The sequence below is a fragment of the Lissotriton helveticus genome, chromosome 7, assembly GCF_964261635.1.
Source record: "Lissotriton helveticus chromosome 7, aLisHel1.1, whole genome shotgun sequence".
NCBI classification, from domain to species: Eukaryota; Metazoa; Chordata; class Amphibia; order Caudata; family Salamandridae; genus Lissotriton; species Lissotriton helveticus.
Genome location: NC_136068.1, coordinates 1,180,133,208 through 1,180,156,307, shown reverse-complemented (window position 1 = coordinate 1,180,156,307; position 23,100 = coordinate 1,180,133,208). Strand labels below are relative to the sequence as shown.

Genomic DNA, 23,100 nt, shown 5'->3' with positions numbered 1-23,100 from the left:
CAAGGAGGAACCAGATCAGAGCTATTCTTGTCACAAGCCCAGAAAACCTGGAGGTGGTTACTGAAACCCAACATCTCCCTGCAAGTAGAACATGTCCAAAAAATATATTGGCGGAATCTCTCAGCAGAACAAATACCAATGCCACGAATGGGAATTGGACAACCAAGAATTGTTACGCATCTTTAAAAAAATGGGGTGCTCCAAACCTTGACCTCCTTGCAACACTAATCAGCAAAAAATGCGGGCGGTTTGCTTGCAGGTTCCCTCAGAAAGGGTATTGAGGAAATGCTCTTCAGATAAAGTGGACAGGAATGTTCGCTTATGCCTTTCCTTTTTTTCTTCTCTTCTCCAGAGTGGGATGCAAGAGAGAGCCATGTCATCTCATTCTCATAGCCCCGGCATGGCTTGGACAGTTTTGTTACAGGGATGTTCTCCTGATGTTTGTCCATGCCCATTCGCTTCCAATCAGTGGTCAATCTGATCTCAATGAGCAGTGGCCAGATATTGCACTCAAAAATAAAGGCTTTCAATTTGTCAACATCGCACCTCATGACTATTAATTTGGATCTCTAGTTATTCTGAAATCTGTCCTGGAGCGGTCACAAGCTTTTTCCACAAATAAAGCATATAGGGTAAAATGGAAAAGATTCGGTCTCTGGTACATCAAGAAGGATCTCCATTTCCTTCACTCTTCACCATAGCAACTCTTGCCTTATCTCCTTCACTTGGGAAAGTCTGGCTTAGCACACTCTTCAATCAAAGTGCACTTATCAGCAATTTCCAGTTTTCCAAGTAAGTCTGGGGAAATCTCTCTTTTGCCCACTAGACTGATAAAGGAATTAATGAAAGGCCGTTTCAGGGTTTTCCCACCTGTAAAACCTCCTGCAGTTTCCTAGCAGTTGAATACGGTTCTCTCTCAGCTTATGAGACAACCTTTTGAGCCTATCCATAAAGCTGATACCAAATATGTCTTGTGGAAACCCTCACTTTTGTTGGCCTTCACATCGGCCAGGTGAATTAGTGAGATTCAGGCTTTTACAGTCACTGACCCGTTTCTACAATTCAAATAGGATAAAGTTCTGTTAAGAATGAACACAAAATTCATCCTTAAGGTTTCGACTTCTTTCCATTTGAATGAGCCAATAAATGTATTAACATACTTCAAGACCCTCTTCTGCTGCGGAAAGGGCTCTTCGCTCTCTCGATGTCAAACGTTGCTTAAAATACCATATTACAGGATGAAACCTGTCAGAAAAACTGATCAGCTTCTCGTCTCTTTTGCACCTCCCAGAAGAGGCTAGGCACTCTCAAGAAGCTGTATAGCAAGCTGGTTATCGTCAGCTGTAGCTTTTTGCTACAACAAAAGCAGAAAGGCCCCTGTCCACAAAGGCTGCTGCACACTCAACAAGAAAGATGGCTACATCCACACCCTTGTTTTCTGGAGTGTCGTGTTCAGACATCTTCAGGGCAGGAACTTGATAGAATGCCCATACTTTCACCAAACACTACTATTTGGATTCAGCAGGGAAAGGAGATGCTGCTGTCAGGCAGGCAGTATTACTACACCGTTTTCATTAAGGTACAATTTATTTACTGATTTCTTACTTCATAAAATGTTTTAGAACAATGTCATATATTGATTGTTTGTATTTTCATAGAGTTATATATGATGGCAGTATGTCATATTAGTACATGATTTGTTTTTTCATGCATACCTTCGTGGGGAGTGTCTTTGCCTATTTCACATTTGTACTCGTCCTACTAGCTACTCTGATTCAAGCATGGGAATCTATGAAAGATACTTGTACACTGTTATTCTCCAGGATTGATTTCTTCCATAGATTCACATGCGACCCACCAACCTCCCTGTTTAGGCTTGCTGCTCTTATACCTCATGGAAAGTTATACATATTCACACTTGTGCTCGAAATCTGAGGTATGGTAGCTCTGCAGGGGAGAAGGAGTCTAGTTTCTTGCCTCTGATCGGCTGGAGTTTGGGTCTATTAAATTGATGTGAATTGGTAAAACAATTGCACCTGCTGTATATATGTTCCCTAATGTACTTTTTACATTACTCCTTTTTTTAAGTACCGTGGGACTACTACCATGACGGCAGTTAAGATTCAAGTATTTGAATCTGTGAAAGATACCAATCAATACTGGGGAACCACAGTTTACAGGTAAGTAACTTGTTTTATATTGTTCATGAGCCAGGTTCTTCTGCCCGCTGCACAGGATTGGGTGGTGTCCCTGGATCTACATGATGCTCATTTCCATGTGCTATTTTGTTCTGCTCACAGATATTACTTTCACATTACAATGGTATACCCAGCACTACCAATTTGTGGTCCTGCCTATTTGGTATGATGACTCCTCCACTTTCTTGACAAAATGCTGGCTCTGGTAGCTGCTTCGCTCCGAAGGTAAGGAGTCTGTGTATTTCTGTACTTGGTTGACTGACCTGTGGAGGCCAGGCCACCTGTACTCATCACAGACCTTCTGAAGTGCCCATCAACACTACTTCATGGACTGGACTTCTCCATCAACCTTCAGAAGTTCCTCTTTGTACCACTCAGAGGCAGATAGTCATTGGGCAGTATAGACATATCCTGTTAAAGAGTATCTCCTTCTCAAATGCTTTTGGATATTTTAGATATGATTCTGATGTTTTTTGAGTCAACTTCTAAATCCTGTTCTGCTGGTGTTTAATAGACTCATGTACACTGCTGGTGTCAGACACCAGACAGTGAATGAGTGCCTTTAAATGGTACCTGAGAAGACACCAACACTATCATGAGTGGAGCCTCTCGGCTGGTGTAGATATATTCCATTCTGTCTTTCAAGTCCTCCATTGGTGCTTGTGCCCCTCCAGTCTCAATGTGGATCATCTCTACAACCCACCACAGTCATAGGCCACATTTGTAGCTTTGTACACGTTTGATAAAAAATTGTAACTTTATGATAAAAGCTGAACCAACATCTGATCTGAGCCCTCAACTCCATTTTTTAAGGTACTCTTCTTTAGATAAGATTGCAGCATTGATGTGACCCATCGTCGACGAAGCAACACCATCATAGTCTTCGAAAGCCTCACCAACGAGATCAGTGTTGACAAAGCAGTCGACGACCATCTCATCAACAGTTCAGCATTTGAGTTGATAGGGACATCAGCGGAAACTCAATAAGAGCCTGACGTCTTCTTCAAACTCAAGGTGCATCGACGACTGATACTTCTGTCGCCTGGTAAATACACAGGCTGAGATAACTCACATCACAGAAAAAGGAATCCCAATTTTCATTCGTCCAGACCAAACTTCTAAAAGCAAAGTCTCTCCTTTACCTCCGGCACATCTACTAGAATAGGAGGAACTAGATGATGAGGTCCTTTTGGCCCTGTAGATAGCCTCACGCAACTTCACATGAAGAGGACATCGACAATGAGTAACAGAGATGGGACTTATTACACCAACATAAACCTCAGACCAAGGCAAGATCTCACGAGGTTTATAAGGTGTGGTAATCTAATGAAGATGCATATGATGATCAGAGTCATTACCAAAGTGCTATGATGCAAGTACCACCGGCTTTAGTAACCGACCTTTGTCAAATGCCAAACGTGGGTCCCTTGGATTCAAGCTAACCTGTCTGATGCGGGGTGATACTCTGAAACCAGTCCCAACATGCTTGTTTCAGGGAGGACCTGGCCTGGCAGTTCGGGCTGGACTGTTCCCATGGGGACCTGGGTGAAGACCGATTTACTTATGGCTTTGTCCATACTGAAGTGGCTTGGCGAGCAAAAAAAATAAACGGATCGTTTAAACCCAGATCGGCGACTAGGGGTGAATGTTTGATTTGTTAAGCATTCTGTTCTTTTGTTCTTTTTTGCTTTTGTCAAATAACGGCAGGTAATTTTACAAGATTTCTGAAATTTGGTACCCAATCACCACTGCCATAATGGACTCCTGCTCCCCAGTGCACTGTGGCTCTTCACACTCCTCTTTTACAGTATCAAGTGAGAAGCTCTGTTGCGCAATAGAATAAATCTGTATAGTCAAGAATTTTGGCACCCATTACATTCAGCTCCTGCTATACCACCTCGAGCTAATTCCCTTCCAGATTACATCAGAGGTTTCCACGCTGTTTTGGAAATAGCCTCCAGAAGATCCAATCTCTTAGTACATGTAAAATGGATGGAATGTTTCCTATACGACTATAAGGACTCCTCAAACAAGTCAGTAAAGGCTGTTCCCATTGTCCATTATATATGGTTGGAAGGCTTGAAACGTATGATAAACCAGTTAATGGTAGCGCCAGTGATACATCGCCTAGATAAAAAATATAAAGACCATAAGATTCTCCAGCATGTCTAGTCTGTTATCCGCATCCACACTGTGGTCATGCATGTGACTCAGGCGGTCTAGGAATGCATCCCCTTCTTGCTCTACACCGAGGGTAAACATTAAGAAAATGTGGTGAAAAGACTTTATGTAATGGCAGCTACACCCTTCAGGACACTCAAAGCTCTGGCTGTTCTAGGGAGGAACGGTAGGCAAATGTGGTCAGCCAGGGAGCCTAGATTTCTTGCATGAAATGAAGTGAAAAGAGGCAAGGTCAAACTCACTGGAAGGTGACAGAACCTCAACCGTAATTTTCAATACTTCTAGGGAGATTGCCTCAACTGGCTTTTGTCAAATTAGCCTCCTTTGCGGACAGAGGTTCAGAACATGATTTTGGATATGCCATATGACTACAATATTCTCTTTGGTAAATATGCTGCTTTCCAATCTATTAAAACAGATACAGAGACTGCAAAATCTTTAGGAGTGCTACTATAGCATTGTTGCCAACCCTTTTGTATCACTGAAGGAAGGGGACACTTGTTAGACAGAGGAAATTTCTAATCTTATCGATACCAACCCTATCCTCCGGTGCAACCGCCACCCATACTCTCAGCAGCAGTGCAGGCTGCCACCTGCTGCAGCTTACTCAGGGCAAGCCCCTCAAAAATAACTGCAGTTTCTGGCTAGGGACAGGAATCATTGAGGCACCATTGACAACTCTCGGGCACCGGTCACCCTTCCAGATGCATCCCACCTTGGTAGTGCAAGACTCTGCAGATATTACAGCAACTGGAAATCTATTTCTTCAGATTGTTGGGTGTTTGATGTAATGCAACATGGTCAAGCTCTAGAATTTGTTGAAAAACCTCCTCCACATCCACTTTTCAAGAGGTCACATCAACATCTTTGACTGTTGAAAAAAGAAATTCTATTGCTCCTCTGGATGAAAGCCATAGAGGAGGTCCCCAATGCTCATCGAAACTCCGGTTTATATTCATGTTTTCTTTATCATGGAAAAAATCAGGCAAATGGAGACAAGGTATGGGTTTGAGACAGCTGAAAAGCTGACAAATTCCTGTAGAAATAGTCTTTCAGAATGGTTATGCTCTAGGAGATATTCCAATTAATAAGCTAAGAGGATTTTACAACCTCACTAGACCTTCGGGACACTTACCTCCATATCCCTATCCATATGAAACACCAAAAATAAGTAAGGTTTGAGTTGACCGGATTCTATTATCGATCCAAAGTCCTTCCTTTTTGGCTCAAGTTTGCTCCCAAAATATTTACCAGAGGCATTGCCCCTGTAGCAGCTTACTTGAGATCTTTCCGTATCTGGATGACTGCCTCATAAAAGGTCCATCATTCCACTCAATGAAACGTTCCACCGAGAGCCTATCTTTGATCTGGGCCTAAAACTAAACAAGGAAAGATCCTGTCTTCAACCTTGCAAAGAGATAAGTTTTATAGGAACATTCTGAAAACCTAATCATGCAAAGCCTGGCTCACAAAAAATTATCCTGCACCTGACAAATTTGGTATCTTCCTTTTCAAAAAGAATGTCCCCTTCAGTTTGAATATACAAAACGTTTTGGGGATGATGTCCTCATTCATTAAATCCAAAACTGTTGCCTTTAAATCAAATCATTGCAGGAGTTGGACAAACAGTGGGTTCAGACTTCAACTTTCGAAGATGTCATCAAGGACACCTCTGAAGTGAGATTGGCTATGATCTTGTGGATGCAGAAAGACGTCTGACCAGGCCTGACATTAATTTCCTGTTAGTCTCAGTTTGTTTTTGGTAAGATGGGGAACACATTTGCAAGACCTTGAAGTAAGTGGCAAATAGTTATTTCAGGAAACGAAGATGCACATCAACCTTTGTGAGTTGAGAGCAATGGCTATGTCTTCACTCCTTTCCTGCAAGAATTAGGAACTTGGTGTACTGGTCCGTACCGATGTTCTACCTGACCAAGTAGGGAGAAACAAGATCACAGCTGTTATCCTAGGCATCTCAACGGATCTTCAACTGTTGAAGATCTGTAAAACTTTGGGAAGGCCAAACCTGGACCTATTTGCAATAGCCCTCAACCACAAGTATCAATACAAAAAACACTCGCAGACTGCCACAAAATGGGTCATGGGGAAAGCATTTCAGATAGAATTGACAGGATATTTGCTTATGCATTACTGCCCTTTAAATTAATATCCGTCTACTAAATTAATATCCGTCTACTAAACAAGATGAAGAGTGCCATGTAGGATAATTCCTGTAGCTTCAGCGTGCCCATGGCAAATCTGGTACACACAGCTACTTCTCCTATTGAAACAACATCCTATTCTCCTCGATCAGTGTCAGGAATTTTAATGATGAACAAGGGCCAAATTGTTCATCCAACGAATGAGTCTTTCAATTTATCGGCTTGGCTCCTGAATACAACAAATTTAATCTCCCAAATATTTCTATGGAATGTAGAGAAATTCCAGCTAAAGCCAGAGCTGATACGACAAATGAGACTTACCATGCAAAGTGGACTTGTTTCTGCAGATGGTGCTCTCTTAATAACATTCATCCTTTTGAGCCCACACCAAACAGATTCGATCATACTTGCTACTCCTGGCTCACTTGGATCTTTCCCATATTTAAGACCATTTCCTAGATCATTCAGCCAAATGTCGCTTTGGTCAAACAGGCTGATTAAGTAATTTCTTGGAGGACTCGTCATGATTTTCCCTCCGATTAAGAAGCCTACCGTTACTTGGCAATTGGATATCGTCGTATCACAGTTCATGAGAGACCCATTTAAAACTATTCATAAGGCACAAATAAAACATCTGTACTTAAAGATGACTTTACTACCTCTCGCTTCTGCCAGAGGTTAGTGAACTTCAATTCAAGCCTTTACAAAATGAATAGCCGTGGATACAATTTTGAGGTTCTATCCTCATTGTATCCTTAAAGCTTCATCTCCTTTAGCTAATAATCTTAGAAATTCTTTAAAAATCCAAGCAATGCAACTGAAACAGCACTTCGTAATTGCATACCAGGAGATGCCCAAGGGTCTACGCAGAGAAAGGACTAAGACATTTAGAAAATCTGATCACCTCCTCATAGCCTTTGCGCCTTCGAAAAAGAGACCTGCTTTTTCATGAAGCAGCATAGCTTGTTGAGTCTCAACTGCTAAAGTCATCTGTCATGAAAAACCTGGATGTCTACTGAGTGGAATGTTCAGAGTGCACTCGACTAGAAGAATAGCCACATCTGATTCCCTGTTTACAGGAGTAGTGTTACCAGACATATGCAGGGCTGCTAAATGGACTAACAGGCATAGTTTACCAGACACTACTGCTTGGATGCAACAATGAAAGTTAATGCATCAGTGGGTCAAGCGGTACTTCGCCATCCTTTTCAATGTGATGGGCTTTCCTTTAAACAATAATAAGGATACTAATTTAAATAAGTATCTTATTAGTGATGGAACAAGTTTTTACCTGGGCTTAATTTTCCTGTCTCCATGTTACAATGAACTGCTTGCTGTTCAAATTCAAGCATGTGACTCTACGAAACATTCAATACTGGAGGAGAAACAAGTTACTTATTTGTACACAGTAGTTCGCCAGTATTGATATCTTTCATTAGATTCACATGCAACCCTCTGTCCTCCCTGATAGCAGCTAACCACATCTACATGAGCTTCACACTCTTGTTGAAAAATCTGAGTTATGGTGGCTCTTGAGGGTAAGAGTGCTTAAGGAGCTGCTTCCTGATTGGCTGAAGTTGTTTTTTTATTGAAACGATATGAATTGGTAAACAATGTCGCTTTCTTTGTACTATTTGGTATGACTACAGTGGGACTCCTACATCGACACTGGGTAACATTCAAGTTGAACCTATGAAAGATAGCAAGTTTGGAGAACCACAGTGTACAACTAACTTGTTTTATATTTTTGCTTTAATTATTGCCTCATTTTTCAGGTTCGCAGTGATGTGTTCTTTGACAGGGCTTGGTGACTGTCTTCCTTGGTTAATTGACACTACTCAATACCACAACTTGGAGTATCAATCAGTCAATCAATCTATATTTACTTTATTCGATTTTGTAATAAAAATTATACAAGTGACGTATGATAAAAGGTCCAACATGATTATACATAAAAATACAATAAGGTGACAAGGTATACAAATATAAGAGCTATCAAGATTCAATCATCCCCAAGGTCATATTCTATCATGCAGAGCGATAAACTCCCATAAGAAACTTTGACACATTAAAACAAACTTTGTGTGTAGGTAAAAGTAAATATAAAAAAGCAGGTCTAGCCTGATAAAAATCCAAGGAAATAAAAAGAGGTTTTAAGAACTTATGCTGGAGAGATATAATTAAAGGTCATATCAAAACATTGTGCAAGGTATTGCATTTAGAGAACAACCTGGAGTATATGCATTGGGATTTATTCATAAGGTTTTGAATCGACAGTAAGCACTTTCCATCAGAAGAAACGTTACATTTGGTAATTACATTTCTAGTGGATACTGTATCTTCCCACCGATTACTTACCACCCTCCTTACTCCCTTCTGAGTCAGTGATATTCATAATAAGATTCTATGGTGTGCAAGGACAACTCTTTTAATTTTGTGGTTGATAAACTCTCTCCTTTTAGCTTGCATGCCTTGGTTGGGCATGAAAAAAATGTAAGGAATTCAAGCAACCCCCTTTGAATGTGCCATATATAGTTTGCTATGTTGTAAGAGACAAAGGTCCCCATCAAGTAAGTATAGGTAATGCTATGCAGAGCCACATAATGCTCTGTAAAGTATTACATTCAAATTAGAGAAGTATTTATTTCAACGAACAATCTAACAGTCAAATTATTCAATAAAGTGCAGTGGGTAAAAACAGGGTTGGAGATCACCAGATTTCCAAGCCTCAGGCAAGTGTGTACACATTTAGTGACTTGAACAACAATTTCCTTATTTACAGCGGTCACAATATAAAAAACATCTTGTGCTTCACAGATGTCAAGGCAAAAGCAATGGGAGTACAGACTTGGTGTGTCAACGACGTTTCGATTCCCACTAACATAGGGGGATAATCATCAGGACGAAGGAATACAGCCTGAGAGAGGGCCTGTGTAATGCCAGGAAAAACAGGTCAGGGAAGAAAAAAAGAGGGTTTAACGAGAGGTACTGAGAACAAAGATCATAATGGATGCAATTTTGCTGATTATATTGTGAGAAAATATGACAATGCGTGGTGAAAAATTATTGTGGACGTATGAGAGCATAACATGTTATATAGAGTGCTCGGTGGATGCTAAACAGGGTCTGTACCCGAAGTGGACAGGTAAATATGGTCATGATGCTTAGCCTAGGTGATGCAGGGGATACAGGTGATTGAGGGCAATCAACCTGCGCGCGCCAAGACACTTCTACTTAACCGCTGAGCGAGCCCAGTCGGCAAGGACCAAGTTCGGGCGAACCGACAGCCAGTCTAAATCCAGCCAGGATAGGTCACATGAGACGATAAGCCTAGAAGTGCACAGCGGTGGTGAATTAACAAAAAGTTTATTACAATAAAAATAAATAAAATTACACTTAAAAGGGGTACAATTACCCCTGCCAAGAGGAAGGTCGGGGGGGGGGAGGGGGAGAAAGAAACAGTCCAGTAAATACCGGGGCGGTGCCATGTACAGGGGGTCCTGCAAGGCCAAGAGCGAGTGGTGGAACTGGCTCTTACCTCCTTAAAAAACATGGGCGGTATGCCGAAGTAGTCTGAGTCAGTGAGCTGGATGTCAACATGTAACCAGTCTATCCCCGCGTTTTGAAGGAGTGCGGAAGTGCTCAGTGAGCATGTGTACAAATGGTAGACAGGTGAAAATGGCCGTTAACACAGAAAAATGGTTGCACCATATTGAAGGAGAGAATGAAGAGTAACAAGATAGGGAAGGAGTATGTAAAGAGACAGTTCAAAAGAGAACGGGTTGATTTCAACTTTAAAAATTATTGTGTCCTATATGACAAAAGACTCGAATTACTGGAGTCTATTTCTGTGTGGGAAAATGCACCAAAGCTACGTAAAAGAGAGCAATCAATTACGTATGAATGACATATAAGGTTCACGATACCAAATGAATGACGGTCTGCACACAATCAGTAAGTTTGAGATCCGATGTGATAGTATTAATTCACAGTTTACAATAAGGGCTGTCTCATGTATAGAACAAGGTAATTAATCCACACCTAATCAATGCCCGGGCACACTGGGCAGTATCAATGGAAGGAAAACCATGTACAAATAGAAAATGAGTAAGCCAGAGAAAATGAGGGGACAAAATGAAGAATTGTGAAAAGTAACTGTGGGAAAAAATCAGAGAAAGCCAGACTAGTCTGATGTATCCTGTGGTCAGAGCCCTGGCGGGATTTTTGGCATTACCTGGTGGCACTGAGTAGCTATTGATCGGAAAAATGTTTTTGGATCCAGTCCAGCACTCTGGGTCAATACCACAATGCGAAAGCCTCAGTCCATGTTATTGGCATGAAGCAGATTAAGTAATTAAGGAATTCACTGCTCTAAATAATTTCTTCATGTTCCGGGCACTTGACAAAGTAAAGAACTGTTCCAATATTCACAAGATCTATTTAAATGAGATTGTGCTCTTGCCTAGTTTTACTCACTTTCTTTATTACTGCTGCATTTTAAAGAATAACAGAATGGCATGAACCACGTATGCGGACTTATAGAAAGTATGTGCAATTTATTACCATTGTTGAGGGAACTGAGCGGCATTGCAACCTACTCAAGACTTTTACTCCCATTCGCAATCTTAATAATTGTAAATAATTGGCATTTTAAACATCTGCATGTGTACTATTTATCTAATATCTTCAGAAAGTAGCTGACATACTGTATGGAAGCCAGGACATTGTCTGTATTTCACAAATGTTTACAAAATTGTACCATAATTACATTTTCGGGCTACGGAACTAGCCAAAATAGATTTTGAACGTTTGAATTTTATTGAAAAAATGATAGCTAAAATCTGTTTCTGTCAAGTACTTTATATCTTACTGTTCTTTTTTTATTTGTGTAGAATTGCTGATTTTGTTTATTCTTGGATTACAGCTTAGTGAATATTTAGAAGGTGTACGACTAGAGCACCATCCTGAGCTGTCTGTCACAGTTGCTAACAAAAAGTCTCATCAAACTTGGATGTTTACCCTTGCTTGTAAGGTGAGATTCAAAGTTAAGCGCCTTTTGTTTTCTCAAATAAGAAATCCAATGTTGTTTGATGTTCTGTTCTTTGTATACTAGTTCGGTTTCATTGAGTGCAAGGAATGCTGGCTTGCTTTAGTATCTTAGTGAGGCACAAACTACTAAACTAAACAAGACACTAGATCAGAACACTCAGTTACCAATAGGTCAGATATGTGCTTCATTAGGCATGGGGGAGACTTTCCCCAGTATCTTGAGCCATCTCCCCTTAAAGATGCCACCTAAATGTCTAATGTGGGGGAAGTGATAAATGTACACTGTGATACAAATGGGAGTCGAGTGTGGGATTTTGGTATGGATGAATTGCATTTTGGGTCATGGAGAACAGGAGGTGCATTAGGAGGACTTGTGTTTGTGGTTTGTTCGAAAATACATTAGAAGACTATGAAATATAATCCTGGTAGACGTATCTGTCAGTAAACGCTTTTATTAGAGCCAGGGGAAAGCACTCTACAGCATAAAAATTAAAACCATTTCGATTGTTGCCTGTCAACAGCTAACCTACTATAGAGGGGGCTAAATCTGGGAGCTTTCTGGCATAGATATTCGTGATCATAGCAGTTTACAGTTGTTGACCTGATATGGGTGATGGCTCTTGAGCGCAGTTATTGGTAGCTATCAGTGAGATATTCTTTCTCATTGCACTTTCGTACTTTATAGTCGCCCTACACTTCTACACACCCTGATCAAAAAGATTAAACTCAACCTCAAGTTTGAGTCCTGTGCATTTGGCAGAATTAGACAAAGGTCCCACCTTTTTGGAGTAAACTTTGTTTAATGGATTGTAATAGTAAGGTGAACATACCATAAAAGGAAATCACAATGAAAACCCTCGTAGGGTAAAGTGATTGTTCCAGACCAAGGAAAACATTTAGGTTTTGGGGTTCATTGTTCTGAGTTGGGACACTGTCCCAAATGTTATCTTGTACTCTCCGGAAATGTTTTCCAAGTAGCTGACTCATTGCAGTTATGATAGTGTGTATGGCCCTCCGGTAGTTTAGTTCTGGGAATTCTCTGACCAAAAGATACTAGTTTCAAGTTTATTTTATTTATGTTTTGGAACTCTTAACAGAGGTCCACATAAAATCATCCAACATTGACATTTGAAGCATTATCAACAATTTACAAGAAACAAATCTAATATAAATTCAAGAAACTTTAAAAAAAGTTAAAAATGATACAACAAAACCTCTCATTTGGCGGATTACAGATAGATTCGAGAAAGGCAGAAGCGGAAAAAATATTTAGTTTTAGACAAATAGGTCTCAACCATTTGAGGCGGTGTTGTTTTAAGGCCGGACAAATAAATAACACATGTTTAACATCTTGTTTGAATTTGTTGCAAAAATTACACTTCACTGATGAGCCATACCATTTTGATAACAGATTATTTAGAGGGAGTAGGTCCTGCCTCAGGAGAAACATAAAGCGACGCACCCCATGGGGGAGATTCCAGGAAACATAAGGTTGAGGAATCCTAATTTGATAATGATTAATGTCTGGTAACGGACCCCTTTTAGCAGTAAGCGCCTCTTTATCTAAATCAAAGCTTAGATTCCATGAGGCCAATTTTAGAGTCAGTTTTAACTGATAAGTAGATAAAGAGAAAAGTGTCAATTCATCTAATTTCAAAAGTTTAACTGCTAATCTAAAATTCTTTACGATAGTGGAATGCTCTTTTAGGGGTCCGAGAAGTTCTTTTTTAATCAGATATCTTAAGGTGCCAGGTTCACCATTCGCCAAGCTGGAAACCCACCGTACTACCCCAGCAAGGCCCTGGACCCAAGCACTTCGTATACCAAATTCCAGCCTAAAAGCTGCTATATTACACGCGGTATTAACCATACACAATTTCCGTAGGATTTTTCCCTCTGTGGTGTTCAGAAAACCCCATCTCCCCACTTTGAGTAATTCTATGCCATATAGTAAGGTAGATGGAACTTAAGCTCTAAAAACCTCCAATAGGTAGGCAAAGTGCCTCTGGCCAGTAGATCTATAGAGGGTATTTAGTCCCCTCTCATGAGACATTGCCTTCCGAATATTGTTAGCTATATGGGCCTTATCGCTTAGTGTGCTAGAAACTATTTTCCCCAGAAAAGTATAGGATTGGACAACTTCCAATCCAAGGCCCCCTATATTCGAGAAAAAATTCCCATATTTTCGCTTTTTCCTTCCTACGATGCACATGACTTTACTCTTGGATACATTTATCCTTAAATGGTGTGATTCTGCAAATCCATGGAGTGCTTGCAACCGATTATTCAATCCAGTGGGGGTCAAATCCAAGATTAGTAGGTCATCTGCATTTAACAGACATACTATCGGTTTGCCCCCCAGAGTCGGGGCAATACCATCACTTAGCGAAAGAGTTTGTGGAAGGTCAGATAGGTATAACGAAAACAATAGTGGGGCCAACAGGCAACCTTGTTTTAACCCGTTGGCAGACGGGATAGCTTGAGAGAGACCTCTTTCCCCTCCCAAGAGCACTCTGCACCATGTATCGGAGTGAAGCTCCCGGACCAAGTTTAAGAGCTCGGGGGGGGGGGGGGCATGCCTAGATCCGCTAGCTTTCTCCACAGCAAAGGGCGATCCACCTTATCAAAGGCTGTGGAGAAATCTATGAATGCTGCATATAATCTCCCTCCCCGGAGCTTGATGTATTTCTCCGACAAAACTTGTAAAACGGTCTAGTTATCCAAGGTGCCATGCTTTTTTCGGAACCCCGTCTGCTCAAGAGGCAATATATTATTCTCGGCTACCCAATCATTAATTAATTGCAGGAGACATTTAGAAAAAACTTTGCCGACGGCATCGAGGAGGGCGATCTGACGATAATTTTGGGGTACATTTCTGTCACCCTTCTTATACAGGGGTATCAGTATGCTGCCCTTCCAGGAGGGAGGGATTACGGTATGCAGAAAACAAAATTTAAACACTGGGAAAAGAATCTTACTCCAGATGTCACTATTCTGTTTTAGTACAGAAATGGGGAGCTCATCCGGACCCATTGCTCCGGACGAACGCATACCCTTGATGGCTAGTTCGATAATTTTTTCAGAGGGTGGAACAAGGCTAGAATTGTTCTCTTTTTTCCTATTGAGAACAATTACCCATCCATTTCCAGCATACAAGTTCAGGATGTATTCTACCCATTTTTTGTTCTTCAATCGGGACAGGTAAGGATCTACATCTAAGACCACATCCTTCCCCGATCAGAGACCAGAATAGTCTAGGTTGGCCATTAAAGACCGCCTCCCGCAGTTTAATCCAGACCGAATCCTCGCTTTCCTTTTTAGGTCTCGCCTGTCGATGCGCATGCGCATCGAGCTTGCGAGACTATGGGGGCTTATCCACTCTTTGTCCAACTTGCAAGGAATCGTGGCGATTCCTTGCAGTGCCCGTGACTTTTAAGCTCAATGCGCATGAGCATTGAGCTTAAAAGCGCGTGCACATGCCCCCAGCCGCCTGCCTTGCCTACTCTCCCGCCCCCTCACTTCTTGATTGCACGGCCGCTAGGCCGTGCCTCCCCTACTCTCCTCCCCCCTCCTCCTCCTACTCTCCTCCCCTGTCTGCCTGCCGTGTCGCACCTCTCCCCTCTCCGCCCCCTCCCCTGCCCGCCGTGCTCTCCCCTCCTCTCCTTTCCCACGCTCGCCTCCTGAAAGTCGTCTTCGTTTTGTCTCACCGCTCTCCGTTTACTTTCCTGCCTCCCCCTCTTTCACCCCTTTCTATTTTATATCCCCAATTTTCTCCTTTTTAGTTTTTATTTATTCCACTTCCCCAGCAGCACCGCACACACGCCCCTCCCCCGCTGTCCCCTGGAGCAGCGCGCAGACACCCGCTCCCTCCCCCGGTGACATGTCTCTCCCCTCCTCTCCTTTCCCACGCTCGCCTCCTGAAAGTCGTCTTCGTTTTGTCTCACCGCTCTCCGTTTACTTTCCTGCCTCCCCCTCTTTCACCCCTTTCTATTTTATATCCCCAATTTTCTCCTTTTTAGTTTTTATTTATTCCACTTCCCCAGCAGCACCGCACACACGCCCCTCCCCCGCTGTCCCCTGGAGCAGCGCGCAGACACCCGCTCCCTCCCCCGGTGACATGTCTCTCGCTGCCTCTGTTTGTGTTGGTGCAGCGAGAAATGTTCTGTCACAATCCCGTCCGTCAAATCCGGCTTCGTATCCTCACTCACAATGTCACGGGCACCGCGGCCTGTGCCCTCACACCTCCGACGACCACTCGGTGCAAATACGGACTCTCTCCCTCAGTACTGCGTCATCAGTGCCTCCCACGGCGACCCCCTCTTCCAACAGACCACCCTCCCAGACCAGCAGCCCTCCTCTCCCTTTCACCCCACAGAAACCGTGCCCGCACTCATGACGTACACGCCGTCCTTTCCTACCCACACACCTGCACTCACACTGCCTCTCATCTTCTGCATCTCACAGCGACAGTCTCTCCTATCCCAGGCGTCCCACGCTGAGTCTATTTCAACTCCGGCTTCCCACAATGACCGTTTCTCCCGCCTCATTGACAGTCTCTCGTTTCCAGTGTCTCTATCTCCTGCATCCCACACTGACAGTCTCTCTCGTATCCTGCACGCCACACTGACAATCTCTCTCATTTGCTGCACCCACCCTACATGACAGTCTCCCACGCCTCGTACACCCAGCAATTACAATATCTTACGTCCCCTGCACGCCACACCGACGGTCTCTCTCGCCTCCTGCACTCCATACTGACAAGTCTCTCTCTCATCCTGCACGCCACACTGACGGTCTCTCTCGCCTCCTGCACTCCACACTGACAAGTCTCTCTCGAATCCTGCACGCCACACTGACGCTCTCTCTCATTCCTATACTCCACACTGACAGTCTCTCTCGAATACTGCATGCCACACTGACGCTCTCTCATTCCTATACTCCACACTGACAGTCTCTCTCGAATACTGCACGCCACACTGACGCTCTCTCTCATTCCTATACTCCACACTGACAGTCTCTCTCGAATCCTACACTCCACACTGACGGTCTTTCTCGCCTCCTGGATCTTAGGCTGGCAGTCCCTCTCATCTCCAGCATTCTACAGTGACACTCCTCTTTCATCCTGCATGTCTCAGCTGCCTTTTAAATCATCTACGCTCCGCGCTCCACCAGACAAAGGCACCACGAAGCTTTGCTGAGCGGCTATAACTGTCAATGCCTCGAGCGTGGAAACAAATGTCTGGAGCTCGTGTTACAAACACCCTACAGTTGTAGCTAACATGGCATAGCCTCGGGCAACTAATGGTATAATATTGTGCTCTCCATAGCTACACAGTCCTGGACGGCTGCATTGCCCATTGTTGCTCCACCGGGGCAAGAGCTGTGCCACCCTTTGAAGATCCCCGCTGGCTTTGTAAATAAGCCCCGTCTGGGTTATATATATGCCATTTGGCTATCATTAACATCGAGCTGAAGACCTTTCTGTGCCTCCCCTACTCTCCTCCCCCCTCCTCCTCCTACTCTCCTCCCCTGCCTGCCGTGTCGCACCTCTCCCCTCTCCGCCCCACCCCTGCCCGCCGTGCTCTCCCCTCCTCTCCTTTCCCGCGCTCGCCTCCTGAAAGTCGTCTTCGTTTTGTCTCACCGCTCTCCGTTTACTTTCCTGCCTCCCCCTCTTTCACCCCTTTCTATTTAATATCCCCAATTTTCTACTTTTTAGTTTTATTTATTCCAGTTCGTGTGTCACCTCTTTCTTCCTTTGCCCATCCAACCTCCGTTTTTGTTCTGCCTTTGTCCCTGCTCAGCAGCCCCGCATGCCTTCCCCAGCAGCACCGCACACACGCCCCTCCCCCGCTGTCCCCGGAGCAGCGCGCAGACACCCGCCCCCTCCCCCGGTGACATGTCTCTCGCTGCCTCTGTTTGTGTTGGTGCAGCGAGAAATGTTCTGTCACAATCCCGGGAAATATCACCACCTCCGGGGATTATTTATTAACAAGCGGGCTCCTGCCCCGCCTCTCTCCTCATTCGATCTCTCTCATTCGGCTTCTTCTGCTGCTCTCCCCTCCTCTCCTTTCCCACGCTCGCCTGGGAGCCCTAATGAAATGTATTGACGCGGGGGCTTAAAAAGTTTGAAGACTAGGGCTCTAGGGCCTATTGGCTTAGCCTGTGGCCAATGTTAAGCTCCAAACTCCTACGAAAGGTGATGTCACCCATCAAATACAGGTAGCCCCGCCCACACTCCGCAAACACCCTCTGCCTAACAGCTGAACAAAGCCACACTTGCGTCGAAGTGGAAAGTCCCCGACGATCTCTGTTCGATCTTTAGTCTGCTTTGCTTTCACTTTCTTTTAAGACAGTAAAGTTAGCATTTCCAGGAAAGGAAGGACACCCACGCGCAGTACATGTGAATGCCCTCACCCTCACTCACCCTCAACCCCTCACCCTCACTCACCCTCAACCCCTCACCCTCAAACCCTCACTCACCCTCACCCTCACTCACCCTCACCCTCACTCACCCTCACCCTCACTCCCCCTCACCCTCACTCCCCCTCACTCACCCTCAACCCCTCACTCACCCTCACTCACCCTCACTCACCCTCACCCCTCACCCTCAACCCCTCACTCTCACTCTCACTCATCCTCACTCATCCTCAACCCCTCACCCTCACTCACCCTCACCCACCCTCAACCCCTCACCCTCACCCTCACTCACCCTCAACCCCTCACCCTCACTCACCCTCACCCTCACTCACCCTCACCCTCAACCCCTCACCCTCAATCACCCTCAACCCCTCACTCACCCTCACTCACACTCACCCTCACCCACCCTCAACACCTCATCCTCACTCACCCTCACCCTCACTCACCCTCAACCCCTCACCCTCACTCACCCTCACTCACCCTCACCCACCCTCACCCTCACTCACCCTCAACCCCTCACCCTCAATCCCTCACCCTCACCCTCACTCACCCTCAACCCCTCACCCTCACTCACACTCAACCCCTCACCCTCACTCACCCTCACCCACCCTCACCCTCAACCCCTCACCCTCACTCACCCTCACTCACCCTCACTCACCCTTACTCACCTCAACCCCTCACCCACCCTCACTCACCCTCAACCCCTCACCCTCACTCACCCTCAACCCCTCACTCACCCTCACTCACACTCACCCACCCTCACGCTCACCCTCACTCACCCTCAACACCTCACCCTCACACAGTGCAATAGCTCTCAGACCATTTCAGTTACAGCTTTTATAAATATTTATGGCTTTTTTTATTTGTAATTCTTTAGCATTGGCTACAGGAAACAAAAATGCTAAACATTTACAAAAAAAACCCATAAACAATTCTAAAAGCACTAACTCTAATGGTGCGAGACCTATTGCATTTCCAATGCTTGTTTAGCTTAATTTTTAGCCTTGTCCTCCTTCTTTTTAATAAAGCCAGTCTATGATGTCTTAAAGGGCAGTACCTCAGATATTGTTCTCTTATAAGTTTATTTATTTCTACGTTAAGTAGCTTCTGAGAAATAGGAAGTTTTTTAATGTGGACTTTCTTTGGTGTTTTTTTTGCGACCAATAACACCTTATTCAGGAAGTTAGAGAAGCAAATTAGTTCGGAACCCTTCCAATTGATCACGTCATTTACTGCAATATCTAAAAGGCTCTTGATGCCCTTGATTGCTTTAGAGTTCCAGAAACATCTTCCACTATGAGCTCCAAAATTAACCAAATTACCATCCAAGGACCAGTGATCCGTAAGAGGAGGATTTAAATCTAATGAGATGGTTATTATTTTATGGTCACTGAGAGGAGTATAAGTAACCGTGAGGTCCTTAAGAAGGACAAAAGTTGGCATATCTACCACCACATAATCTAAAATAGATTCACCAGTGATGGACTTGTGAGTATAGTTTGCAGGAGTATCAGAGGGAAGCCTACCATTCACTATAATTCCATCTATTTCATAGAGCTCTTCAAGAAATATTTTCCCTCTCTTTGTTGGTTTAATATTCCCGGGAAAAAGAGTTTGAGGTATCTGTAGGGAATTCTCTTTATGTTCATTTCGAAAGATCTCCAAACTAGAGTTGGATACTTTACAATTAAAATCACCTAATATCATTATATGGGGAGAGACATCCTTTACCAAAAGTGTTTTAATATAAGTGAAAACCCTAAATAAAATTTCATTATATCAGACATCGGGTGGGATATAGACATTTATTAGAATGATAGGATTATTTTTAGAATTAGCAGAACTGAATAGCGTAACTACTTGAAACGGATTACTCGGGTCTAAAAATGGGAAAATTCCATTGTATCTTGGAGGACAAAAGACATGCTATTCCCCCTCTAGCATTGCCTCTCCTAGAAGGGCTTGCTTTGCCCTCCAAAACAAAATAGTCCCTTCCTGTAGGAAAATTCTCTATGCACCAGGTTTCTTGAAGGCATATAACACTAAATTCTAATGAAAGTAAAAATAGTAATTTTTCGGGGCTATTTCGTATTCCTGCAGCGTTCCAGGATACAATCCTGAAGTCATTGTTAAGGATACGGTTGTGAATGGAATTTTTGGGAGGATTTACTAGCTAGGATTCAAGGCAACCAGTTCCATTGAAGACCAACCTCTGCAGGAGCGCTTTGGGAGTGGGAGCGAGGGGGGTTTGAATATTCCACCTGCCGCCCATTTTTTACTATACTAATTTTTAAATCTTCTAAGTAAGGGGGGATAACCCCATTTCCAATTACAGCTTGAGAGAACCAAGGCTTGCCCATTAATCTATTAGATTGGGGTTTTACAAAAAAAGGCATAACATCAATCCCTCAACGCTGGAAACTTTCAGTTTTTTGGAGAATAAGGTTAACAACGAACTTTGAATAGAATCTTACTCTAGTTAAAGACCCAGCATCAGTGTTCAAGATTTTTACTAAATCTATATAGTTAGTCTGCAACAATTTCAAACCATCCGTCTCATGAAGACATTGAAGGAGTGTAGATCTATTTAAAATAAAATCCGAATCAAATAGCGGAAAGAAATCTAAAATGAAAGTATCAATGTTTTCCTCCTCAATTATCTTGGTTGGCCTTATTGATTCTATTTCCCCTCCTGCAAAACCGGGGAATGACCTCGCTAAGGGGTTAAGGCTAGCTTGCACTTGATCGACAGGTTTTATGAACTCCACAGGAGGAACTATATTAGCAGATCCCCCAGGAGTCGGACCAGAAAAGCTTAATATAGGCTGCATAGAAATGGAGGGAAACGGGATTTGAGGGCATTTATGGGTAGAAGAGGGAACAACACCCATAACTGGAAGAGCCGGTATCTCATGCAACGATTTATCCATCCGAGTTACCTCAGAGGAATTATTAACTGTAATATTGAGGTTGTTTTCAAAACTAATTTTCCTCCGCCTCTTTTTTGCAAATCTGCGCAGCTCTTTCCTCCTTTTTCCACCATTCTTTTTTAAATGCGTTAACTTTCCCTTATTAGATAACACCGAAGCCTCCTCTATTCCAACTTTAGTAGGGGGACAAAAAGTGGGAAATAGCTCTTGGGATAGTCCTTTTCCCGGGACACAGATAGATTCAATTTCCGAAACACCCTCCACCACACAGTTATTCCCAAAAACATCCGCCCGATTTTTTTGAGAAATCCTCCGAACTGATAATGCCTTTTCTATATCTAAAGTTGGAGGATTCTCCACTAAATCGGTTTGGACCAGTGCAATAGTTACAATTTTTTCCGATAAAGGTTGAGCAATCACAGATGGACTAGTATTCTTCCCCCTCTTTCTCTCTAATAGAACCTTTAATATTTGAGTCACAGTTTCCAAAACGCAGTCGGAACCACCAACAAACTTTTCCAGCAGGGACAAAATAGAGGCTAGCAAATGTTCAAGGCAAACCAATGTTTCTGAAACTGGATTATCATGTCTAACAGGCCCATTTGGGTCATTATTTGTTGTATTAAATTGTGGACTAAAGGAAATATTTAGCTGGGGCATAGAGAGGAGAGAATTATTGGAGGGAGTACTATTGTGAAGTTGAAGCCCAGATGGAACGAGTATCACCGGGGTTTTCCTTGGATCTAATGACATATCAATTACATCCTCTATGTATCTTTTGCATAAGTCCATATCTATATCAAGACCGAGGGGATCGATATTTTGTACCACCCCAGAAGGATTCTCTAGAGGAGTTAGGGATTCACCGGAGTTAAACATTTTATTATGCACTATGACATCAGTTGTGTTTATACTTGGGGCAGATAATCTATGAGGGGGGAAAGGCCAAATTTATTTAAAGGGTCGACAGTTTGCCGACATGGCGTCAAAATTTTTGATAAAACTGAAGGATTCCGCATCTCCTCTTTCGGAGGGTCTATACATTCCACCCTCTTGGGTACCAAAGTAGAGAAAGATGGAATGGTATCCCTATTCTCTACATATTGTATCGCCTCGTCTCCGACCTGTGAACTATCCTTTAGCGGGGGTATCCCAGTAAGATTTTTATCCTTGCCCCTTTCCCATAAGCTAAATAGTTGAGATTTTCCCTTTACTAAAGAAGCCTGGCCGTCCCTATTTCGTAAAGGGTTAGACTTAGTTTTTGAGCAAGACCTACCTACCAAAAGTCTCCTAGACCTCAATTTCTTGGCAGTCATGCAGGACTTAATGAGGTCGGGCTACTTTAACCACAATACTGCTAGCACAAAAGGATACGATACAATTTGATTAGGAAAAACAAACAAAAAATGGAGCAGGGGTCCGCACCGCACCAGCCTTTTCAGCCTCTGAGGGCCTCAGAGGGCCCGCCCTTTGTCCGGGCTTAGCGGGGCGCGCGCGTTCTGGGAGATGTTTAAGTACTAATAGTGGGAGGCGGGCTCGGGAAGAGGACCAGCTGCGGCTTGTCAGCGCCGCTGTGGCTGCTGGTCCTCGCAGTCCCGAGTTGGTTCAGGGGGTCAGTGTCCAGGCAAAGGTGACTCCTCCCTCACTGACCACAAGGCGAACGGCTCCCGCGCAGCGGGGGCCGTGAGAGGTCGATGTTGTCCAGCCAGATGAGGTTTTCCGCAGAGATGTCCGTAAGGAACTGCAGCAGCTCGAAGCAAATTGCAACAAAAAAACGGGCGAGATTCCTTCCACCCTGTGCTTGGAACGACTTGGTGGTTCTGCTGGTGCTGAAGTGGGCACAGAGGGGTCTCTAAGGCAGGCAGCGAACGTCAAGCAGGATGTGCCAAAACATACTACCAAAATCCACTCCAGTACAAAATTGTTTACTGGGTTATCAATAGTAATCATACATTTTTCTATGGCTCGTAGTTGCCAAATGGTGTAAGAACCATTTCATTAGCCTGGTAAGGAGGTGATTGTCTGCCTAGCTGCCACTAAAGTTCGTTCAATTGGCTTTTTGTTCTGGAGAGCAGGGAGAAACACCATGTTGTTGGTAGATCCAATAACATCGCTTAGTTATCTCTTGAGAGAGCAGCGCCAAAAATGAGGTTTGAGAAGAAT

At 43.6% G+C, this 23,100-nt stretch overlaps 1 protein-coding gene across 4 annotated transcripts in view; it reads left to right on the top strand.

Moving 5' to 3' along the window:
- The window catches only part of HELZ (helicase with zinc finger), a 1,775,655-nt gene that overhangs the window by 393,232 nt on the left and 1,359,323 nt on the right, over positions 1 to 23,100 (top strand). For all 4 annotated transcript variants that reach the window (XM_078654323.1, XM_078654320.1, XM_078654322.1 and 1 more), the window contains exon 10: positions 11,466 to 11,573. In XM_078654323.1, the coding sequence (XP_078510449.1) occupies positions 11,466 to 11,573 (108 nt within the window). The remainder of the gene's footprint in view (positions 1 to 11,465; positions 11,574 to 23,100) is intronic.